The sequence below is a fragment of the Drosophila montana genome, unplaced genomic scaffold, assembly GCF_035044405.1.
Source record: "Drosophila montana isolate Dmon_TW-CO22-7 unplaced genomic scaffold, ASM3504440v1 contig_402_1, whole genome shotgun sequence".
NCBI classification, from domain to species: domain Eukaryota; kingdom Metazoa; phylum Arthropoda; class Insecta; order Diptera; family Drosophilidae; genus Drosophila; species Drosophila montana.
In genome coordinates, this window is record NW_026998739.1 from 1241213 (window position 1) to 1261960 (window position 20748).

General features: G+C 36.9%; 2 protein-coding genes across 2 annotated transcripts; both read right to left on the reverse strand.

Annotated features, from left to right (window-relative positions):
* Window positions 1-7926: 7926 nt before the first annotated feature.
* On the reverse strand, window positions 7927-9028 carry LOC135439005 (mitochondrial 2-oxodicarboxylate carrier). The gene has a single exon (XM_064697584.1). It carries the CDS (start codon window positions 8971-8973, stop codon window positions 8035-8037), a length of 939 nt encoding a protein of 312 aa, XP_064553654.1. The 5' UTR covers window positions 8974-9028; the 3' UTR covers window positions 7927-8034.
* A 3096-nt stretch (window positions 9029-12124) lies between these two features.
* Window positions 12125-12800, reverse strand: LOC135439012 (putative mitogen-activated protein kinase kinase kinase 7-like). Its single transcript, XM_064697591.1, has 3 exons — window positions 12625-12800; window positions 12416-12560; window positions 12125-12336 (listed from the first exon to the last, which is right to left on the reverse strand). The coding sequence occupies exons 1-3, from the start codon at window positions 12736-12738 to the stop codon at window positions 12200-12202; spliced, it is 396 nt and encodes a 131-aa protein (XP_064553661.1). The 5' UTR covers window positions 12739-12800; the 3' UTR covers window positions 12125-12199.
* Between the last annotated feature and the right edge of the window lie 7948 nt (window positions 12801-20748).

Genomic DNA, 20748 nt, shown 5'->3' on the forward strand with positions numbered 1-20748 from the left:
ATTGCAACATTATTTTCACTTTCAACGTATTCTGACATTTGCAGTTGTCTCGTAAATTATGGAAAAATTCTTTGTTTATTTACAGCAGCGTTTGTCATGTGTAAACATTAGAGCTCAAATTTTATAAACAACAAAATTGTTTTATATGCGTGTGACTGTGTGTGTATATTTACTTTGATTTATTTGCTCAAAATTAAATTTTACAGATTTATGGTTAACGTAAATATTTACCTGCATGCCAGCATACAGAATGACTTCATTATTGTTGTTGCTTTTCAATTTGATGTATTAGATACAGAATAGATATATAATTTTTGCTGTTAGTTTTGAGCAGAAAATTGCGATTTATATATGTGAATGAAAATAATATTTCTACTATAAAAGAGGCTAAATAATATAATTTTTTGTGGTATAAGTTTAATTTAAAAAAAATCATAAAAATAAAGTAATTTTAAAAATCAAAATAAATTAACATTTTAAAAATAGAGATTTAATTAGACTGTGGACATGAAAATCTCTTCTGGATTTTATCGAGAACTCAAATTCACATTCTGTAAAAGAAATGTACAACGTGGCAGCTGTAACCATTAACATGCCACAAAAAGTTCCTTGGTTTGATGCAACATGGCGTATGTGCAACTTGTTGTACCTCATGTTTAAACATCAAAGCAACTTTTCAGTTCGACTCTGACGCAGTTTCAGAGCAACTGCTGTGGAAACTACAACAATTTGACGCATGTAGCTCGTCTGCGGATTTTATTCGATCATTAAAAGTTCGTAACTTTGCGGCGTATACTTAATATGAGTTTACATACTTACATTTTTATATATTTTTTGAACACGCTGGCCAAACAAATTGTGAAATGTAAGCGGGATGAAAACTTTTAATGCTCTTTATTAGTTAATACAAAAAACTAGCAGGATGTGCTCTCATTTATGCCGCCTACACAGCTTAAACATTTTCACACATTTCCCTTGGACACGCGTTCCACATTTTATTTCATTAGCACGTAAAATTCCTTTTAATTAATATATAAAAATTGCCAGCAGTCGCATAACTAGCTTTTACTCTTGTTTCCGCTATTGTTGTTGTTGTTGTTACTGTTAGAATTTCCTCGGTCAGCAGCCCCATAAAGTTAGTGGAAGTTGGGTGCTACTTGTGGTTCAATTTGCGGCCCAGACCAGACCATACCAGACCAGGGCAGACCAGACCAGCCCAGACATATAAACACGCCCCATGCATTTTATTTGTTTTTGCTCGAATATCAGAGCATAAAATGTTGAAAGCAGCCGCTGCACGTGCGCAGCATGTTTAATTATCTGTATCAAGACGTTTGAGCAAGTGTGTGTGTGTGTGTGTGTGTGTGTGTGTATTTGGGTATGTAATGGGACGTCATGTGGTGCATGTGGTCAGTGGTCCAGTTCCGGCTTAATGCCTCCCTACTGCATATGAACTTGTGCGCCAAGCTTTGCAATTTAAACGCCAAATTGAAATTAAATGGTTTCTTGGCAAATTTTGAGAATTTGGGCCTTAAAGCTTCCTCAAGTTTGATCTCAAAGTTGTTATCAAATTAAATAATAAGTAAATGGTAATTTTGAATTTTAAGTAAAGCTGGTTAGGCCTGTTTTGAATTCTTATATTACGGGATAAGAAAAAAAAATCAGATAAAGCGGATGATTAAAATGATGATGATTGAAAGAGTTTAATAAAATATTGATATGATAATTTTCAGCCTTTTTAGATGAATAAATAGAGACAGATAAATATAATGAGAAATATATAAATTGATAAAAAGATTGATAATTAAACAAAGTTGGCAAACCAACCGCCCCATAAAACTGTATTATTATTATATATTATTACTAGCGGGTATAACCCGGCCTTGCCCGTGGCACGTATGTTATAAAATCAATGTTCTCAAAAAAATTTGAAATGATTTTGAAACTGATCGGACGGTAAACAAATAACTTTCATACAAACGTTTTCCGCCAATTTACCACTGTTGCGAGTGGAATTTCCCTGAAAGACGTATTCATTACATTCTTATGTAGAGCTTTGAAAATAAGTTTGAAGCAAATCGGACACAACTTAAAACTTCGCCCAAAAAATCTTTAAATCGCATTCCCTCCGAAAAAGTTTGGATTCTGCGAAAAGTGTGAAATACGTCTCAAATGATTTTTCTTATAGATCTTTGGAAACGAATTTGAACACACAAACGTCATCCACCAAATCTTTGACCTCCATTTCCACCAAGGAGGAACGTATTTTTCGAAAAGTGTGAAACACCCCTCAAATGAATTTGAACAAAGATCTTTGAAAATAAGTTTGGGGCCGCTCGGATGGTAAACAAAAAAGTTACATACAAACGTTTTTCGCGATTTTGCCACACTTGCGGGTGGAAATTCCTGAAACCCCGTCTTAACGTGCACCTACATCACATAAGGTAGCTACAGTGAAAATTTCAGCTTCCTAGCTCTTACGGTTTGGGCTGTGCGTTGATCACCAGTCAGTCAGTCAGTCAGTCAGTCAGTCAGTCAGTCAGTCAGTCAGGACAAACAGTTTTATATATAGAGATTAATATGAATATATAGGTCTTATCTGCTCCACTCAGTTTATATTTGTATTTATAGTAAATACTTTTTGTAGAAACAAAAACAGTTTTTGACATTCTTCTAAAAAAAAATTCTGCTTTATTGCCCTTTATTTGGTTTGTATGGCCACAATAATATCATGTAGCTCAAATGTTTTTATGAAAAAAAGAGCTTATTGAATTTATTTTATTTCAAAATTATTTGTTATATATATGTGATTTAAATAAAAAAAAAATCAGTTTTGTTAGCAGTCAAAGTGAGCTTTGGCGTTTGTAAAATTTTGCAAAAAAAAAAATTGACAAGCACTTGCAATTGCCTGAGAACTCTATAAATTTAAGACTTTACCTTTGCATATAGTAAAAATGTGAAAAGCTTTAAATGTCTGCACACGCTTTAGGAAAATCATTTAAATTTAATCAAATTTGTGTAAAAGTATGTAAAGTCCATATAGTTGATAAAAGCTCTGGTCTCTTATACAATTATAAAATCCTTTAAAAACAAATTTGTATGCGAGTGTGCGTAAGGGGTTTTTTTAGCACTGTTTTTACACGGTTTTTTTTCGACCGACAATATTAATATGAATGACTGTCATGCTCCGGTGTTAGTGTGTGGGTGTGTGTAATTATGTCACTGTGTGCTGTGTGTGTTTGTGTGTGTGTGCAGCGAATCGTCAAATGTGCACGTGACAAGCGTGTAATGAGGAAGTCTTCAGTCTTCGGCCCGGTTCTCATACCAGCTTCTGTCTTCGCTCTTGGTCAATATGTAGCCCGCCTTTATACACATATACAGACACAGACACATGCACACACACACACACGTTCATGTACATATGTATATATCTACATTATGATGGTCGCAATTTTGCTGCAATGTAGCACCATGTTACGCATATATCTGCCATACATATATTTCAATCATTTTAAGTGTGTTTGTGTTACAGGCAGCCAGGAAAGCAGCAGCACAAGATTGTCCTGGCCCTGTTCGTCCTGCTCATGCCACTGCTGCTTGCTGCAGGGCATGCGACATGAAAATTGGACAATGATTTATGAGGCGTTAAGTCAAACTTCATATTAATTTCATTTCATTTTCACAGCACTTTACGTGGCGGCTTTAAAGTTTCAGGGGCAACGACCACGTAAAAATAAAAACGAAAATAATGCCAAGTCAAAGGAAATAAAATACGTCTGCCGCTCACATATTGCTAGGGCAACCTGAAACGTGTTTCGAATTTCCAAAAGCTTAAATCAGTACTTTGTGAAGATCTGATACCCTATATAAATTATTGCCACAATTATTTAATACAAATTTAGAATATTTTTTTTTGTGTTGGTTAACATTTTTTGATTTTTATTGAAAATGATTTGGTACATTCTGGGATATTATAATAAGTATGTATGTTTTTTTTTTTTGTTTTTTTTTTTAATGTTTTTTTGAGTGTTTTTTTGTAATTACAAAGTGATAATATATATTATTGAATAAATCACTATTATATACTATGAAATGAACTGAAAACAGAATTAGAATTTTTATGTAGTTACAAGAATAAGTATAAATTAGAACTTTAACACAATTTTGGGCTGAAATAAAAATGGAAAATTAAGACCCAGTTAGAATATTTTCATAAATGATTTAACCTATTTTACTATAGGATCTTGAGTGAATGTGGAGCCATTTTCAGAGTAAATAAAATATTGTTTAGAAAATGGTAATAATAAAATCTACACTCAAATTCGAGCACACACACTTTCGGTGTAAGTTTGGGCCTTGGATTGGTATCTTGGTCCTCTCACGCTGCCCACAAGCATAATCATATTTACGTCTAACAATTGTATAACATGTGTAATTCGAGCATTTTATTTCATACAAGCACTCACACACATTTAGCTGTGAAGTGTGTGTGTGTGTGTAAAATAACTTGTGGCATGCTTCGAGGTGTTGGCCAACACTGGCAGTTGGCGTTGGCGTCCTGCAAAATTTTTCTCTGTGGTTTTTGTGCTTTTGCCGCTCGGCGTGAACCAAAAATTCCCTTGGCCGTCCGCACTGCTGCGTGCCTTTCATTCGTTTATTGTTCACTGAAGCGTTAACCATGGTCAATAAAAAATTTATTTAGACAACCACAACGACAAAAACAACAACAACAATAACAAGAGCAGGAATTCAACAACAATAACATGACGTATACGAAATTTTTGCTATTCACTGATAAAAAATTTGTGACCAGGCAAAAAAAAAACACACACACACACACGCAGAACATTTTTGTTTTCCCGGCCATTTTGCTCGCTTTGATGCCGAACGTTGGCATTTGATTTATTTGTACGCTTAAATATTTCAAATAATTCATATTTTATTGACTAGACAACAGCACGAAGCAGTTAAAGTAACCAATTGATACACAGATACTCGTAGATATATTTACAGATACAGAAACGCCAAAATGCGACAACAATTAAGTTTCAACTGAGTGCTTTTCAGTTTTGTTAACTCAATTTGTTTTTGAATTTTTCAAAAGCTCATTTTTATTAGTAATTGGACTCATATTGATTGAGCGTGTGGCTATTGTTGTATTTCAAGTGGGCTTCCTGTTAAAATGGTGCAGTTTGATTGGAATTATGTGTGGAATTTGTGCGGCATAATTGACTCAAAAGAAATAAAATTGAAAGCTGCAAATAATTTAATAAAGCAAATGACCAAATGGCTGCATTTATGTACTTAAATTGTTATGGCACCGACTTTAAGAATTATATATTTTTTTATTATTGCAATTTTTTTCACATTTTCTATATAACGAACTACTCATATTCAATCACAATTACAATGAGATTTAAAGTAAAAACCGAATATTTTTGATTAGGTCTCTGTCAAAAGTTATATGCGATAAGTTGTGCTTAACATCAGTTTACCAATTCAGTCTCCAAAATATTTATTTATTTATTAATTATTAATGGTCGACAAAACTAGTGTCAAAACAAGTGTTGAGCAGATGGGAGAGAACAGAGAACATAAACTTCTAATTGCATCACCGACACAATGGAGGTATTTTATTTGCCCGCTTTTCAGAGCTTATTTGTCATTGATATTTTTAGCCGCGAATAAGTATTTTTAGATCAAAATTAAAAAAATCCCTATTAGCAATATTATTTTGGAAAATATAATAAATAAAAAAAAAAAGATAGTGATGGATTATCACTGAACGAGTGGAAGAAAGTTTTAGCCTGTCTGGTAAGCTATGTCCCTTCTCATAGCGCGGTGTGGCCAGTGAATTCGCAAAGGTATCCAGAAAGCAAAAAGTTAATTAGGGAGAGAGCAGAGAAAACGTGGTACAAGCTATTGCATCTATAATACACGACAAGAGTTGTTCATAGCCTAATTTGTCGTGCACTAAGGCAGGAATAAAGGTAGAAATAAGAATAAGATATATTATGCTCAGTAACTATAAATGTTTATATAAAATTTAATATATATGTTATCTATTTATTCAGAAGCTTTCGTTAAAAAAAAAATATAATTTGCATTGTTTTATATTAATTTTTTTTAAATGCCCAATTAAGCAACCATTTCAAATATAATTGAAATAATAATTAAATTTATTTTAAATTATATCTAAACAAAGCTTTAATTATAGCCCAAAATTAAGATAAAAGCGACAATAAAATAATTAAAATTATTTATTTAAATATAGTTATAAAATTAAACATACGTGCTAATATATGTATACATCTCATATTAGTAAAAACCTGAATATATTTTCTATGTGTCTGTTTCTAATAGTTTATATAATTTATACTCAATTTGGTTATTTAGCCTTTAATAAACATATTGATAATAAGTCCTATTACTATATATGTGGATATATGTTTATTTTAGCATCTTGTTTACCCACCAATTTAAAAACTTATATTATCGCATGTTTTAAAAAATGCACATTGATTTGTTGTCTAGATCTATACATACATACATCAATGGTTAATCTATTTAGCTTGCTGTTTAACAAATTGCAACAATCCAATTTTAAATGTTGAACAATTTAAAACTGACATCAATCAAACACAAATAACAATATTTGCAAACTTTTGTCAATTGGTTTTCAAGGGGACTACGCGTCGTTAGGGGGAGTCAACTGAATGTTCATGCTTAATTAGTTTTAATGCGTAATAAGCATATTCCAGCTGAATTAGCCAAAAGCATGACAACAACAACGACAACAACAACAAGGGCAAACAATTGCAATGGCAATTTGGAGCCTTAAAGTATGCAGTGCACATATTCAATTATTCATAGTTGAAATTGCAATGGGTAATGAAATGAAATCAAAAGCTGAATTTGCCATATGCCAAATGTAACTGGCATCATGTTACTAATGCTCCACTCTCCCCTGTCTCTCTCTCTCTCTTTCTCTCTCTCTCTGTCTCTCTTTCTCCACATATTTATAAACATATACATCTCTCTCTCTTCAATACAGCAAAATGCCTTAGAGCCAACATTGACATCATTCCAATTCATGGCTATACTCGTAATTACACTAATCTATGTATATTTTGAGCTTGTGTTTGTGTGTTTGCGTGTGTGTCTGTCAGTGCGTGTGTGTGTGTGCATCTGTGGCTATGCAAATGCATTTGAAATTGACCCTGGAGACATTTTCGGTGCCCAGAAAAGCCAAAACACATTTATTGTTTGTTCTGCTGTTGCTGTTATTGTTGTTGCTTGGCGATTCGATTTGTTGCTCGGCTTGTTTAATTGTCTACAGCTTCAAGTGTTTGCTCTAGTGTTTGTTTTATTTGTTATTTTGCTGCTCTGTTGGTTAATCAGTTGACTTGGATTGCTCGTTTAGCTGCTAAAGAGAGAAAGATATACTGAGAAGGAAAAAAGGCAATGTGGAGTATAAGAGAGAGAATGTCATCCATTCAAAATGTTTGAATGGGCGGCCAACAACAGATTGAAGAAAAAACTTATAATTATTAATATTAACTAACATCTAAATTACACAAAATTTGCAAAATTGAGCAGAAAGGAGCGTCTCCGACCCCATAGAGTAAATACATTCGTGAGTCGATCTAGCTATGTTCGTCTGTATGTATATCTATAAGATCAATAGACTTGCTGGTTTGACTTCCTATTGCCCAGATATATCTTTAGGGCTTAATAACTATGGTCACCGAATTTGACATTTAGCTTTTTTTATAGTATATACAGATCATGTATATTTTTGTTTCTTGTGTGGTATTTTTGACTAAAGCGTGAGCTTTTAACCAATTTTCTAAACTCCAATTTCTAATCTTTGCTAGATGAATAAAAATTTTCCGGCTTAATGACATCCGTTCCAATAACGATTCGTTCTAGTTTACATTGCCAATTTATTATTCTGAAAAATGATTGTTTATGTGGTTAAACAATCTTAAGGTCCAAAATATAGGTGTACACTAAAGTAAAATTTGTAATACCCTAATTGTAGTATTTAACCAAAATTTCCGTCACATACTCATAGCCCAAAAGCAGTATAGCTCCGCCTGGGCCAACACGCATAACCTGCGGCAGGAGGCCCTTGTAGAGTGCGTGAGCGCCTTCTTCTTTATATACCGTCATAAGCGTGCCATATGTCCGGGCATATTTAATTTCGCCCGGCACGGGCTGTGGTCCCTGTATCCGCGTCTTTGCCACGTCAAGGGGAATGCTGAACAAGCAACCCAAAGAGCCGGCCGAATAGGCGATCGTAAAATTGCGCAGAAACTCCATAACGGAATTATTATAAGCGGGTGTGGCCTCTCGAACACTGCAAAAGAAACCGAAGTATAGTATGTGAAAAATGAAGTTTCTCGCCATGGTCGTTGTCACGCCTTTGTAAAGTCCATTGAAACCATAGCCGCCTTCATTGATGATATTCCTCGCGACACGCATGGGATGGAGTTTCTTCTTTCGATTCGCCTGCTGTGTAACCTTGACAACCTCGAAGGGATTTTGTAGCAGCACCTCAAGGGTGCCGGCCAAACCACCAGCTAGCGCATAGGTTACGGGAGCCGGCACCGACCCAGACTGAAAATACGGCTTGGACTGCTCAAAACTCACAAACTTAATGGCACGTTTCGGCGTGTCAGACACTAGTAGAGGGCCGACGCCTCTCCAAAATGCGTTAACACCTTCCTGACGATATATTTTGGCAAAGGCATGAAGCACCCCCCTATAGTGATTGGGTCCTTTTGTCAGTGCATTGCTCTGCAGTTGAAGTCGGGTCTTAACCACATCCAGTGGCAGCATAAGAAACACCTCAACAATACTGGATGATCCGCTGGCGATAATTTGAAAAGCGACAGTCTTGAAGTGCGGGATTTTGCGCGAGAGTGGCTCATTTAAGGGTTCCACATCGGGTTGTTTGAATTTAGACATAAGGCATATGTATAGTTGTTAAAAAACTGAATCAAATTCCAAAGGTCTAGAAAGTTTCGGCAAGTCTTATATAAAATTCGTTATATTATATAATAATCAATATCAGGGACAATTTTCTTGAGTAGGACAGCGACAGGCGGGTGATTTTTGCACCCACAAGGGGAGTGTCCGTTCAACAGAGGGATAAATGTTATGACTTGATTTAAATTGAATGTCTGTTAGGAGAGGTATATATAAGAAGTAAAGCATAATCGAACATACCACTTTTAGATACTTTTGCATCCTTGAATATGTACTTTTTTTCCATTTTAGGTATGTTTGTATCAACAACAAATGCATTTATGTTTTTTATGTTATGCTTATGTTTCTCACAGATGCTTTGAATCTCACTGATTCACTTCTATTTTACAGAGAATATCTAACAAAATCCTGCTCCGATTTTTCCAGTAACTCGCAATTTTCAAATTCCTTTAAATTTATCTCACCTGTCTAAATTGTTTTTGTGACATCTCATCAAATTCGGCGAATTAAACTCTGCTACTCTCCGCACTGCAAGGATTGCTCACGTTCGATATCTGCTCTTCGTAGTTTTCTCTCTAGTTAACTAACGAATTAAGAAACTCGCTGGGACAGCAGCCTCGCCCTCACCTTAACCAGCTCTAATTGCTGACCACGTGATACCCCCTCTTCAATTGCCATACAGTTGAGTGGGCGTGTCATAGTGGAAGAAGAAGCAGCAGCAGCCAAAAATCGACCCAATGGCTGAATAAACGAATGGGAAACTATTTAGGGGCTCACTTAAAGCAGCTTCCCAAACAATTCACATAAATTAATTACAGTGCGCTTGTAAATGTGTTATATAATTGTTGTTGTTGCTGTTGTCAGTTGTCTCGTAATTGTTGTTGTCGAGCTAAACAATTAAGTGCAAATTGTTAAACATGCAGAGCTGCGGTTTGCGGCCGTGTTTGTGTTCTTGTCTCTCTTCCTGTCCCATTGCTATCTGGCTCTGTGAACCTCTCTCTCCGGTACCCCAAAACTAGCTGCGGTTTTGCATTTGACTGACTTTTAAAAGTGGAAACTTTATACAAGACTTTGTGTTCTAGTTAGTTGCTTAAGTCATTAAGTTGTTGAAACTGGGGCTTACTGGTTAAAAAAAAGTATGCCGAAAATGAAATATTCTTGCAACGGATATTCTAACATTTCCTTATAACTATAGTTAATGTTAGGTTTTTAAAAGCAAAAATAATCATATATACTATAATCATATCCAAATTAGGCCAGATAAATAAGGTATTATAAAGTATTAATGTGTATAGGTATCTTTTAAACTACATTTTACTAATATGTATGTGACTTTGTGCCTTGCCCCGTTCAATGCAGTCATTTCCCGTCCAGCGTAAATTTATATGTATATGTACTATGTTGCGCTCCAGGTTTCAAGTTATACCTTACATATCAATTTGAAAATAAGTCAAGCGAATGAAAATCTTAGAATCAACGCTAGTCACGCGGTGTGAAGTTTAAAGAAAATAGCCATGAGACCGTGCACCTTCATAACATAACTTCAGTACAGTGTGTCAGGCAGTCTGTTAATCAGAAAAAAACAGTCGTACATGTAGATATACGAATCAGTATCCGGCTGGTCTTCTTATAGACAGATGAAGATAGGCTTTGAGTACATTACAGGAGGCATTTGTTTGACCGTAACTAACCCGGGTTATTCACTGAGAAGAGTAAAGGTTACACGGGTAAAATTCTCTTGGGCGGACAGAGACAGTCTGGTAATTATTGTCCGATCGAGTCCGTTTAATGGAGGTGGCCGTTAGGTGAATTATCACTGTGTAAAGAGTAAATAGTTGAGAGATGAAAAGTTTATTGCCTAGCGCTAATTCGATATCAATTTCAGTTTTATTCTTTTCACTTAAAGACATGCTTTCTCTTCCGTACGGCAGTCATGACTAACTTCATGAAAGTCACACCTGTGAGCGCTTGCTCATAACAACAATTATGCTAATGCAGTTCAGTCCGGCGACGTCAATCCAACATAATTGCTAACAAATTAGTCATGGTCACACTGGCCCAGCTGCAGCTGCTGCAACAGCTACAAATGACTGTCTGGGCTGTCGGAGTCCATTGTGCTCCCACTTGACTTGTCGGAGGCGAAGTTTAACACGTTTCATTGTCTAGCTGTGTGTGTGTGTGTGTGTGTGTGTGTGTGTGTGTGTGTGTGTGTGTATCCCTGTGTGGATCCTGGCAATTTGCGTGTCACGCTGCACAAATGCCAGGCAGCCAGCTAGGTCCGGGTAAAAACCAACTGTGGCATTTGCCAGCCCACTTTTGCAGCCTGCTTACTGGGCCCAATGAAGCAAATGAGTTTCATTTCGTGTCCTTCAAACAGATGCTTGTCTATGTGTCCTAAGGCCTGCCCGGCAGCCGGCTAAGTTGGCCCAAAGTGCTTGCCTGGCTGGCATCAGTGCCTGCCGGTATTCTAACCGTGTTCTGAAGCGATCTCCACCCCCAACCCCGTCCACCTTCAACTGGTGTTGCCTTTCGAGTGCTCCACTTTTGATGGAGTGCGTTAAATTTATATTATAATATTAAGTAAATGAATGGGCCGGCTACTTAGGAACAGAGAAGTAGCCTTAGTTCGTGTTTGAAGCATTGTTAATATATGCGTAATCATGTCGAAGAAGGTAATGGAGTGTCTTTAAAAAGGAAGCTTGTGTCTAAGAAAGTTCCATGCTCGTATAGCTAAAGAAAACTATGCCTCGAAATATCTCTGGAAAGTATATCAGATATTAATCAAAGAGAAGTGAGATATTGATACATTTTCTACGAGTCTGTAGAATAAATGAAAACTATACGATTTATTATGTTTTATCCCAATCTTAGTTTTCTTTTTATACACTTAACCCATTATAAATGGGCAAAAAGCGTATAATGTAATTGTGCAAATGTATGTAACAGGCAGAAGAAGGTTTTTCTAGTGCCCGCGCAGCACGAGTTTGTTTCCGATAATCGATAACTTGTCACCAAACTTGACATGTAGCTTTCTGAATAGTAACATATATATGTTATATATCAAGTATCCTTCATTTGATACTACCTCCCCGCTACCACCTCATAGCTATAAATCAATTAAATACTCCAATTTACTTCCACTGTCCAGATAAGAACACATATGGATTAAATATTTTATTAATAACTCTTAACTCCAGAAAGTTGCTTAGAACTGTTTTAAGATTTCCAAAATACCCTGCATGGAGGGACGCTTATCGGGGTTCTTATCCCAACATTCTTGCATCAGAGTTTTTATTTGCTCGGGACACTCAAAAATTAAATCATTTAGAGATGGCCGTAGATCTGCATCAATTGATGTATTAATGTTAGTGTTATTCTTAAACATCTCGTATATTCAAACGCATATAATTTATAAACATACCGAGATCGTCAATTTGTGTTAAGAGTTGAATCTGTTTAAGCTCATGTTTCTCATAGTACGGCACTTTACGCGACAGAACTTCCCAGATTGTAATGCCCATGCTATACACATCACATTTCTCAGTGTATCGCTTACCATTGAAAACCTGTGTGTTGTAAAGTGCGTTAATTAAAATGATATATATCCCCGAAAATATGAAATATATGAACCTCGGGTGCCATATACAAGCAGGTACCCCGTTGGCTTGTCATTTGGGTTTGCACATTTCTGACGAACCCGAAATCGCAAATTTTCAACGTTCTTCTAGTGCCGTCTAGCAACATATTGAGGGGCTTCACATCACGGTGAATCACTGATCGCTCTGATTGCCCATGTAGATAAGCGAGCGCCTATAAATATAACATAAATAATCAAAGTTTTCATCCGCTCTGATTAAAAAGCATATGTATTATATACCTCCGCAGCCTGACGTAACCAGCTTATACCTTCTGCAAGTGTATATGGTATATCGCTCTTATGCAAGAAGGACCACAAGGATCCGCCTTCGGCATATTCCATAACTAAGTGGGTCTCTATGTTGTCGGTCGCTATACCAATTAATTTGATGATGTTCCTATGTTCGACCATTGCCAAATAATTTACCTCGCGTTCAATATCCTTCTTCTCAGTTGTCCCCTTTAAGCTTTTGATAGCAACCACATCGCCATTATAGGTTCCTTTCCAGACGACTCCAAAGGTGCCTTCTCCAATTTTCTACATAATTTGCACTCTTTTACTAATAAAAACCTTATATATATTTACCATATAAATTTACCTCTACGAAAACAAGCTGACTAAGTTGAATTTCAGCCATTTCTCTGTCAGCTTCGAACGTATAATGAAAGTACAAGTATTAACTGATATTTATTCGTACTACTTTTCGAATTGTTATCAGCTGCGATAACAAATTTCTTTATCGGCAATGCAATACCAATGATGCGATCGGGCAGCTTAGCTGCCATAGCAAACATTTTATGCAGGGGTTGTGCTTCTTCTCTGTAGGTAAGGTGTAATCACTCCTAAATAATGGGTCTCAGACTATTTGAGTAATAGTAAAAGGGTTATTATCATAAATTCATATTTCAAATTCATCCAGGTGACTTTTGAATTCCCCAAATTATTCATCAAATTAATCCATGCCAGTGATGTAGAGTTGTGCTCTGCATATAAGGATATGGACTCTTGTAATCTATTACAAGCCGACATTGATGACCTTTACTCTTGTGTCGATCCAATAAGTTTGACGTGTCTTTTAAATTTTGTCTGACTAACTATGGCTAACATGAATCGTTTAGAGTGCTCTGTGATAAGAATAACAATAACATTATTTTCTTTTAAGTTTAAGACCATAGTTTTAGTTAGAGCTCGTTGTATTTTGAAAAAAAAGAGATAAAAGAAAGTGCTATAACACGCGAAATATTTTTGCGAAACCTCGAAACTCATGTAGGGTAAACAATTTCAGGTCATATGAACATGTGAATACTTTTCGAATAAGGTCAAGTCACTAACTATTTTACACTAGATAGGCATTGCCGTATATCTCTAAAGTTTTGATTGAAGTCATTCTGAAGAGCTGAATGAATAGAAGCGTATTGTATATATAGTCAACGGTGTTTATTTTGCCAATAAGATAAGATGTTCGTATCAATAACAAATATATGTAGAATTTGTGAGTCATATTTAATATTAAAGAAAAGAACACAGTCAATATATCATTTCATTAATTTTTATTATTATAATTATTATTATTATGGTTATTATTATTAATACGGAATATAGTCACATATTATCAACTGTTCCAAAATTTTCACTTATTTGTTCTTAACTTGCGTCTTTGATATAATAAACTGAAATGGAAAAGAAAATATTATTTTTCTTTATGCCCTTCCTGTTATGCAACCTGGCTTTTTAGCTGTCAGCTCCCTTTTGATATTTGCCACCAACATTTCTGTAGCTCTCACTCGATGTCTATTCAAAGCACTCGTTCTTTTTTTCTAGTATCTGCCACAGCGAGTTGGCTGGCAGCCCTCGTTTCTTGTCATTTTAAAGCCATTTGATGTATGACAAATCAAATTTGACAAACTGCCAACAGTTGTTTTGCATCTTTGCAACATTTTTCAACGCCTTCGCATGGTGGAGGATTCGCTAGTCCCCAAGTGTGTCCAGAGAGACATGTGAAATCAACGCTGTACTTTTGCACATTAATACTTTAGCATAGATACAGAGACGCAGAGAAAGTTCGAAAGAGAGGAAGAGAGGGATAGAGAGAGAAAGAGTAAGAGAGGTAGGGAGAAAATTTACATACTCATGACATGACATGCAAAAATGCTGCTGAGGACCAGGGATTTGTTGGGGGTTGCAACGAATGTAACTTTAATACAGACAAAGGGATTGAATCCCAATATAGGGCTTGCAGACAACAATTCTAATGATGCTGTTAATGATATTGCAGAAATGTTATACCATGTCCGATTAAGCTCTTGCTAGGCTAAGCAAACCTCAAAGAAAATAACTAAACACGTACGAGCTGCCATCACATCGGTCGGTGCCTGGAATCCAAACGAAAATTGCGCCAAGGCTTCTACTGACACTTGGGAAATAAAAAGAGTTAGCCGTTGCCTTTTTTGTTTAATTTCGTGCACCACATACCCAATCCCCCACATCATGCTCTATGTTTAAAATAAAAAGTCAAGTGAAGCGCTGACTGTCTGACAGTCAAACTCGAAGCCGGGAAAACGTGCGCTCAATCAAGCGCCTCTGCAAGAACTGCTGCTGCGGCTGCTGCTGCTGAGCTTCAACTGGGGAAATTTACAAGTCACACACACTCGCAAAGAGAAAGACACAAATGCGCCAAGTGGAAACCTAAGGATATGGTCGGAGTTGGAGCAGCAATTGCAGTGGAGGCGACTCATGACTCTTGACTCTCTTGCATATCGCATAAAAAATTAAATCGCCAGCGTAAGAAATATGCAATTTGCTCGATTTGTGCATGATTTCGCATTGCTTCCATTGAAATTTTGTGTACAGGCAGCGAAATGATTATAAAGCAAACTGAAAAACCTTATTTATAATATGAATATTAACTTTTAATATGAAACAATCGATTGCTGTGTATATGGTGCCAATACATTTTTGAAATCCTGACAAAATGTGGAATCTTGCCACTACAGACCAATTTTCAACTTGTAAAATAATAGAATCTGCTGACCAGCTCCTCTTTAGATGCACGATATACGGTTCAATTAGGGGAAGATTCAGGATATTTTAACTTTTTAAATCAACCAAGGAACTACTCCTAACCAAAGAGACTATCTACCTCAAACATTTGTTTAAATTTTCACCTGAAGTCAATTTCGATATCTGAACTTTCCGTAGTTTCCGTAGCAAGTCACGTAAAATGAGAGACATCTTTCATTAGCAAATTTTAATTACGCCCGCTATAAACAATTTGGAGCTAACTGATCGATACATCTGATCGTATCTGGTCGTTGCTCAATCGATCAATTTTATAGAAAAAAAATTAAATACGAGGGAAAGAGAGAGAGAAAGAGATTTCGCTCCTTATTTTCAATTTGAAATTTAACTCTATGATATATTTAAATTATTATTATATTATATATACATATATAATATATTTATTTTATTTTATTTGTATATCATAAAAAGCTTTTTAAATACTTTTAATATAGAATTTCCCTATTTGTAGGATATCTATAGTTGCATTCGCTAAATATTTTTTCTTTAACATACTCACATTATTTTTACAATAGTTTCTTTCGCTAAGTGTACCCAAAACTCATGTATACCCCGAATACACATGATGATGAGAAGTCGTGCGTGTAGTTCCCTTTCCTTTTATAGATATATCTGAAAACAGAAGAAGAAGAAAAAAACTATTTTAGAGCACAGAGCGCTACATGTGCCGCTTCCAAAAAGTGTACCCCAAGGATATGGTGTCAGTTTGGCAAGTTATTGCATTGCATCGAACCCAAACCCAATGCCCAATGCTATTGATGGGAACGGTTTTAGGCGCCCAGTTACCAGTCGCTCTCCATTTGGTCCGCCGCCCGCCGCGGCCCGTTACCCTGTGCCGTGTGCCCTGTGGCGCCTTTGACTTCCATACGCTTTTTGATTGTTGTGCGACTGTCGCTTAACATTCGAGGCTCGGAGTCGGAGGTTCGAGCTTCCAGCTTCGACGTTTGCCGTTTGACTTCATGCATGAGTGGCTTTGAGTGGAAGTTCATATTGGGTCTAGTCATGTGCCTGGAAGGCCACCAGATCCACCCCGCCTGCTGTACCCAAAATTACTTTTGCTCTGTCGCTTTGTACATTTTATATGAAGACGAAGTTGCTCCAAAGGGATAGCCAACTGCAACGTGAATGTTACCTGGACGCAGGCTTCAACTTTCCGTTGCATCAACGTCCTGTGCATTTACTTGATGTTAATGCCGGATCTGGTCTAACCTGGGCCACTACTGGCAAAATCAAGTTATCTGCATTTGTGTTGTCGTGATGCTATGTGAAGTTTTGGGCAGAAACTTGAGACATAGACGGCAAGTAAATTAGTAATCAATATGTAGGATTTTGGAGCTCTGATGCCGCCGCCTGCAACGCTGATCCCATTAGCTGCACATGCTACTCTAGACTCAAAGCTCCCAGAGAACTTCAGGCTCCACTCCAGCTTAATCAAAAAACTTCCCAGTCTGATGGTAGCTGTTGATGAAATGCTGCTACAAGAGCTGCAACTGGAGCAGGAGGCACAACATTGCCACCATCTTGTGGTACACACACATAAAGCACTTTGTATGCATGTCGGCGACTTGTGGACGCTGGCGCCTTCGGCTCCACCAACGTCTTTTGCTTCGTCCGCGTCCTGTGTTATGAATATAAATTTATTTCCCACGTCACAACACAAACATGAGGTACACACACGCACACACACACACACGCACTCCCCATATATATACAGACATTTCACACATCGCGCATAATAATAATAATAAACGATAACGAAATTTACTTCCTAGTAAGCCACACACACATACAAGCAGACGAGCACACGCATGGCGAGATGAGTCCTAGATGGAGCGACAAAGCGCATCCTTCCTATTTCCGGCGTGTGCTCTTTATGAAATTTGATATTGCCAAACTATTACAGTGCCTTAGAATAAGTATATATACGCTTTATCCCACTCCATGGCTTATAATTTGGTTAATGCGCCTGCTTTGTGCGCTTAGTTTGTGGCGTATGTCCGTTCACAGTAAAATATTTTGGTGTTAATATTAAACATTTTCAGAACTGGTTTTAAGCGCAATTCCATTGTGGACTGAAAACGATCTGAGACTGAAAACCTTAACGGATTTTAATTTATCTATTTTAAACAAGTATGAGTTTGAACCTCCATCAGATAGGCCAATTACGGGGCAAATTATAGCTATTACTTTTCGAAGTCCATTTCTTAACTGGCCGCAGTTAGTTCAAGCAGAATAACTTGATTTGTCTGTTCGTCAAAGTGCTTCCACTTGGTAGGGGTATTCTTTTAAGCAGATCAACCTTATCACAGCGCCCTTTAAATATAGCCGGGTGCACACCAGCGACCTCTAAATTATTTAAGGAAACTCAATGGTCTTATGGTTACAATGGTTACATGTTTTACACTATGTAACAACAAATTACAATTAATTGTAAAGATACATTGTTTTGCACAAATTGATAGCAGCTTTAATCGAACCCAAATTTGTGGTGTTAATAAACTATTATTACTATTAAAAAAAAACGAATAGTCATAGAAAAATATAAAAATCAATACTACCAATATGATTACATCCAATGCAAATGCCGAAACTTGAAAAGTCTTTTAATAAATGGAACTTGAATTATTTAGAGCTAAATTTGCGGACAATTATCAAGCCATGAATAATTTCTGCAATAACTTTGAAGCGAGGCACAGATGAGGCAAGTCTGGCAGAAGAAAAAGGATAATATATAAATATACTTATAAAGGTCTATATATAAGGCAGAAAGCGCAGCTGCTTGCCATTTTTCTAATACACGTTATATTGATGTAAGTTTTCATTATGCGGGGCGACAAACGCGCCGCAAGAAGTCAGCCAGCCAGCCAGCCAGCCAGGCAGGCAGGCAGACAAGCAATCTGTCCCAGCTATATGAGTGTGCGAGGGTGTGTGAGTGTGCGTGTGTGGCGTGTGTGTGTGTGCGTGAAAGTATGTGTGTGTGTGTGTGTGTGTGGTACAACATTATGATGATGACGTTGACAAACCTACGCACAAGGCGACAAGGCAAGACGGCAGCTTAGCTTAGATTTTTTTCTTTTCTTTTTTTTTTTTTCATACCCTGTACCCATTACAAGAAGAGGGTTTAATGGTTTTATGCAAATAAATGTAACAGGCAGCAGATGGCGTTTCTCTGCTCCAATGGAATGGTCAAATTATGACTAAATAGAAATGATTAATAAACTAATTCAATAAATTAAATTTGTATTGCTTACATGAGAAAACTTAAAGCGAGGCTTGGGCTTAAGCCGTCAATTGAACTCTAAGACCTTTTTTTCTCATAGTTTTGAAGAAAGAAGGAGATCTATAAAAAGTAGCTCGAGCCCATGCTGCGGCAGCTGGGTACAGGGTATCTGCTTGCGTGCCAACCACGGCTGGGGCAATCTGATGTGTTTTTTTTTTTTTTTGGTTGTTGCTGGCACAAGGAATCGCAGGAAACTCATCTAGAAAATTGTCAAAGTGACAGCTGTGCGAAAGTATTGTGACATGTGTTTAAATGAGCTGCATTTGCGATGCCTGGAGCCTTAAAGCCACTTCGAAGTCAACTTAAATTCAGTTTGCCGCAACTTTTTTGAATGCCAAATGCAAACAGCCGAGTCGAGTAAGTCGAGCCGAACCTCACAGACGTTTGGCAAACAAACACAACAGGGCAGTAGGGGAGCAAGGAGATGGGGTGGGTGTGGGGGTATTGCTGGTGTGTCCTGTTTTGTGTTTTGTCTGCATAATTTAAACGTTGCATGCTGCAAAGTTAACTGTTTTTTCGTGTGGCGTGCCCAATGGATTCAGTGCAGCTGACCAGCTGCTATTTTTAAACAAGTTGGCAACGCTGTGTCTATCGTCGGGAACTCGCTTTGTGAGCGGCAACTAAATTATCTCCATTGTTTGCGCTTGTCGTTTGCAACTGCCACACCTCTCTCCATCCCTCCATCTCCCTCTCTCCTTTGTCGGTGTTGTTGTTGCTGTTGCTGTTTTGTGGCATTTGTTGCAATTGAAAAGGCCTCGCCGGCTCGTTTAGTGTGCCGCGGCATAAATTTCGTAGCTAAATTGTGTATTCCCGGCCTGGTTAGCTGACAGTCAAGCCATTGCGGCTGACTAGTTTATTGCGATTGCGTTGGTAACTGAAAAATACCGCCAAACAGTGAAATCAATTAACTAGAGATGAGCACGAGGCGCATACAATCTTTTTTTTTTTAATCCAGTGCATGTGAATTGATGCTAATGAAAGGCAAACATTATTGAGATTATAAAACGAGGAATATTGCGTTTAATTGAACTGGTATTGTTGATTACAAAGGCGGCGCATTTTGTGGAACACGATGAGTATTATCTTAAATAACCGCCAGTACTACTAATTCGCTGATATACGCATTCTCATTGATATATAGCTATATGGCAATGTTTAAAATATAAAATATATATAATTCTATTAAAGTAATGAAAATAATTTCTAATTTAAGTTTCCTCATTCACAACTTGTATACCCTTTGTAGATGGCTTTATCTACATCTAAAGTGTTATGAGTCTAGATCGTAAAACTCGCTACTAAGTTTATAATCTTTGAATATATTATTATTTTTGTTAGTGGCAGTTCACATTATCGGAGACGGACTTATCTTATCAGCTGATACTATGTATCATTTTTGTATGCCCTGAAAAATACCCATTGAAAATGGGTAAAAAGGGTATAATGTATTTATGCAAATGTATGTAACAGGCAATAGGAAGCATCTCTGCCCTATAAAGTATATATGTATATTCTTGATCAGCATCACAAGCCGAGTCGATCTCTATCTGTCTGACCGTATATATAAGCGCAAGGATCTCAGAACCTATAGGAGCTAGAGACTGAAATTTAAGCTGTAGGTTCTCCTAGTGCCCACGCAGATCGAGTTTATTCCTGATATTCGATGACTTGCCACGTTTTCAAGAATCGATAAAAATCGATATCGAAATCCTGTTTTTAAGCAATTTTGGTAAAAAATTAGAGCTAGAGTCACCAAACT

Excerpts from the sequence above, each read along its gene's own strand:
- LOC135439005 (XM_064697584.1), bottom strand. The coding sequence starts at position 8,973 with ATGTCTAAATTCAAACAACCCGATGTGGAACCCTTAAATGAGCCACTC.
- LOC135439012 (XM_064697591.1), bottom strand. The coding sequence starts at position 12,738 with ATGTTGCTAGACGGCACTAGAAGAACGTTGAAAATTTGCGATTTCGGG. Across the intron at positions 12,561-12,624 it reads GCTTGTATATGGCACCCGAG|GTTTTCAATGGTAAGCGATA; the intron begins GTTCATATATTT and ends TACAACACACAG. Across the intron at positions 12,337-12,415 it reads AACACAAATTGACGATCTCG|ATCTACGGCCATCTCTAAAT; the intron begins GTATGTTTATAA and ends CAATTGATGCAG.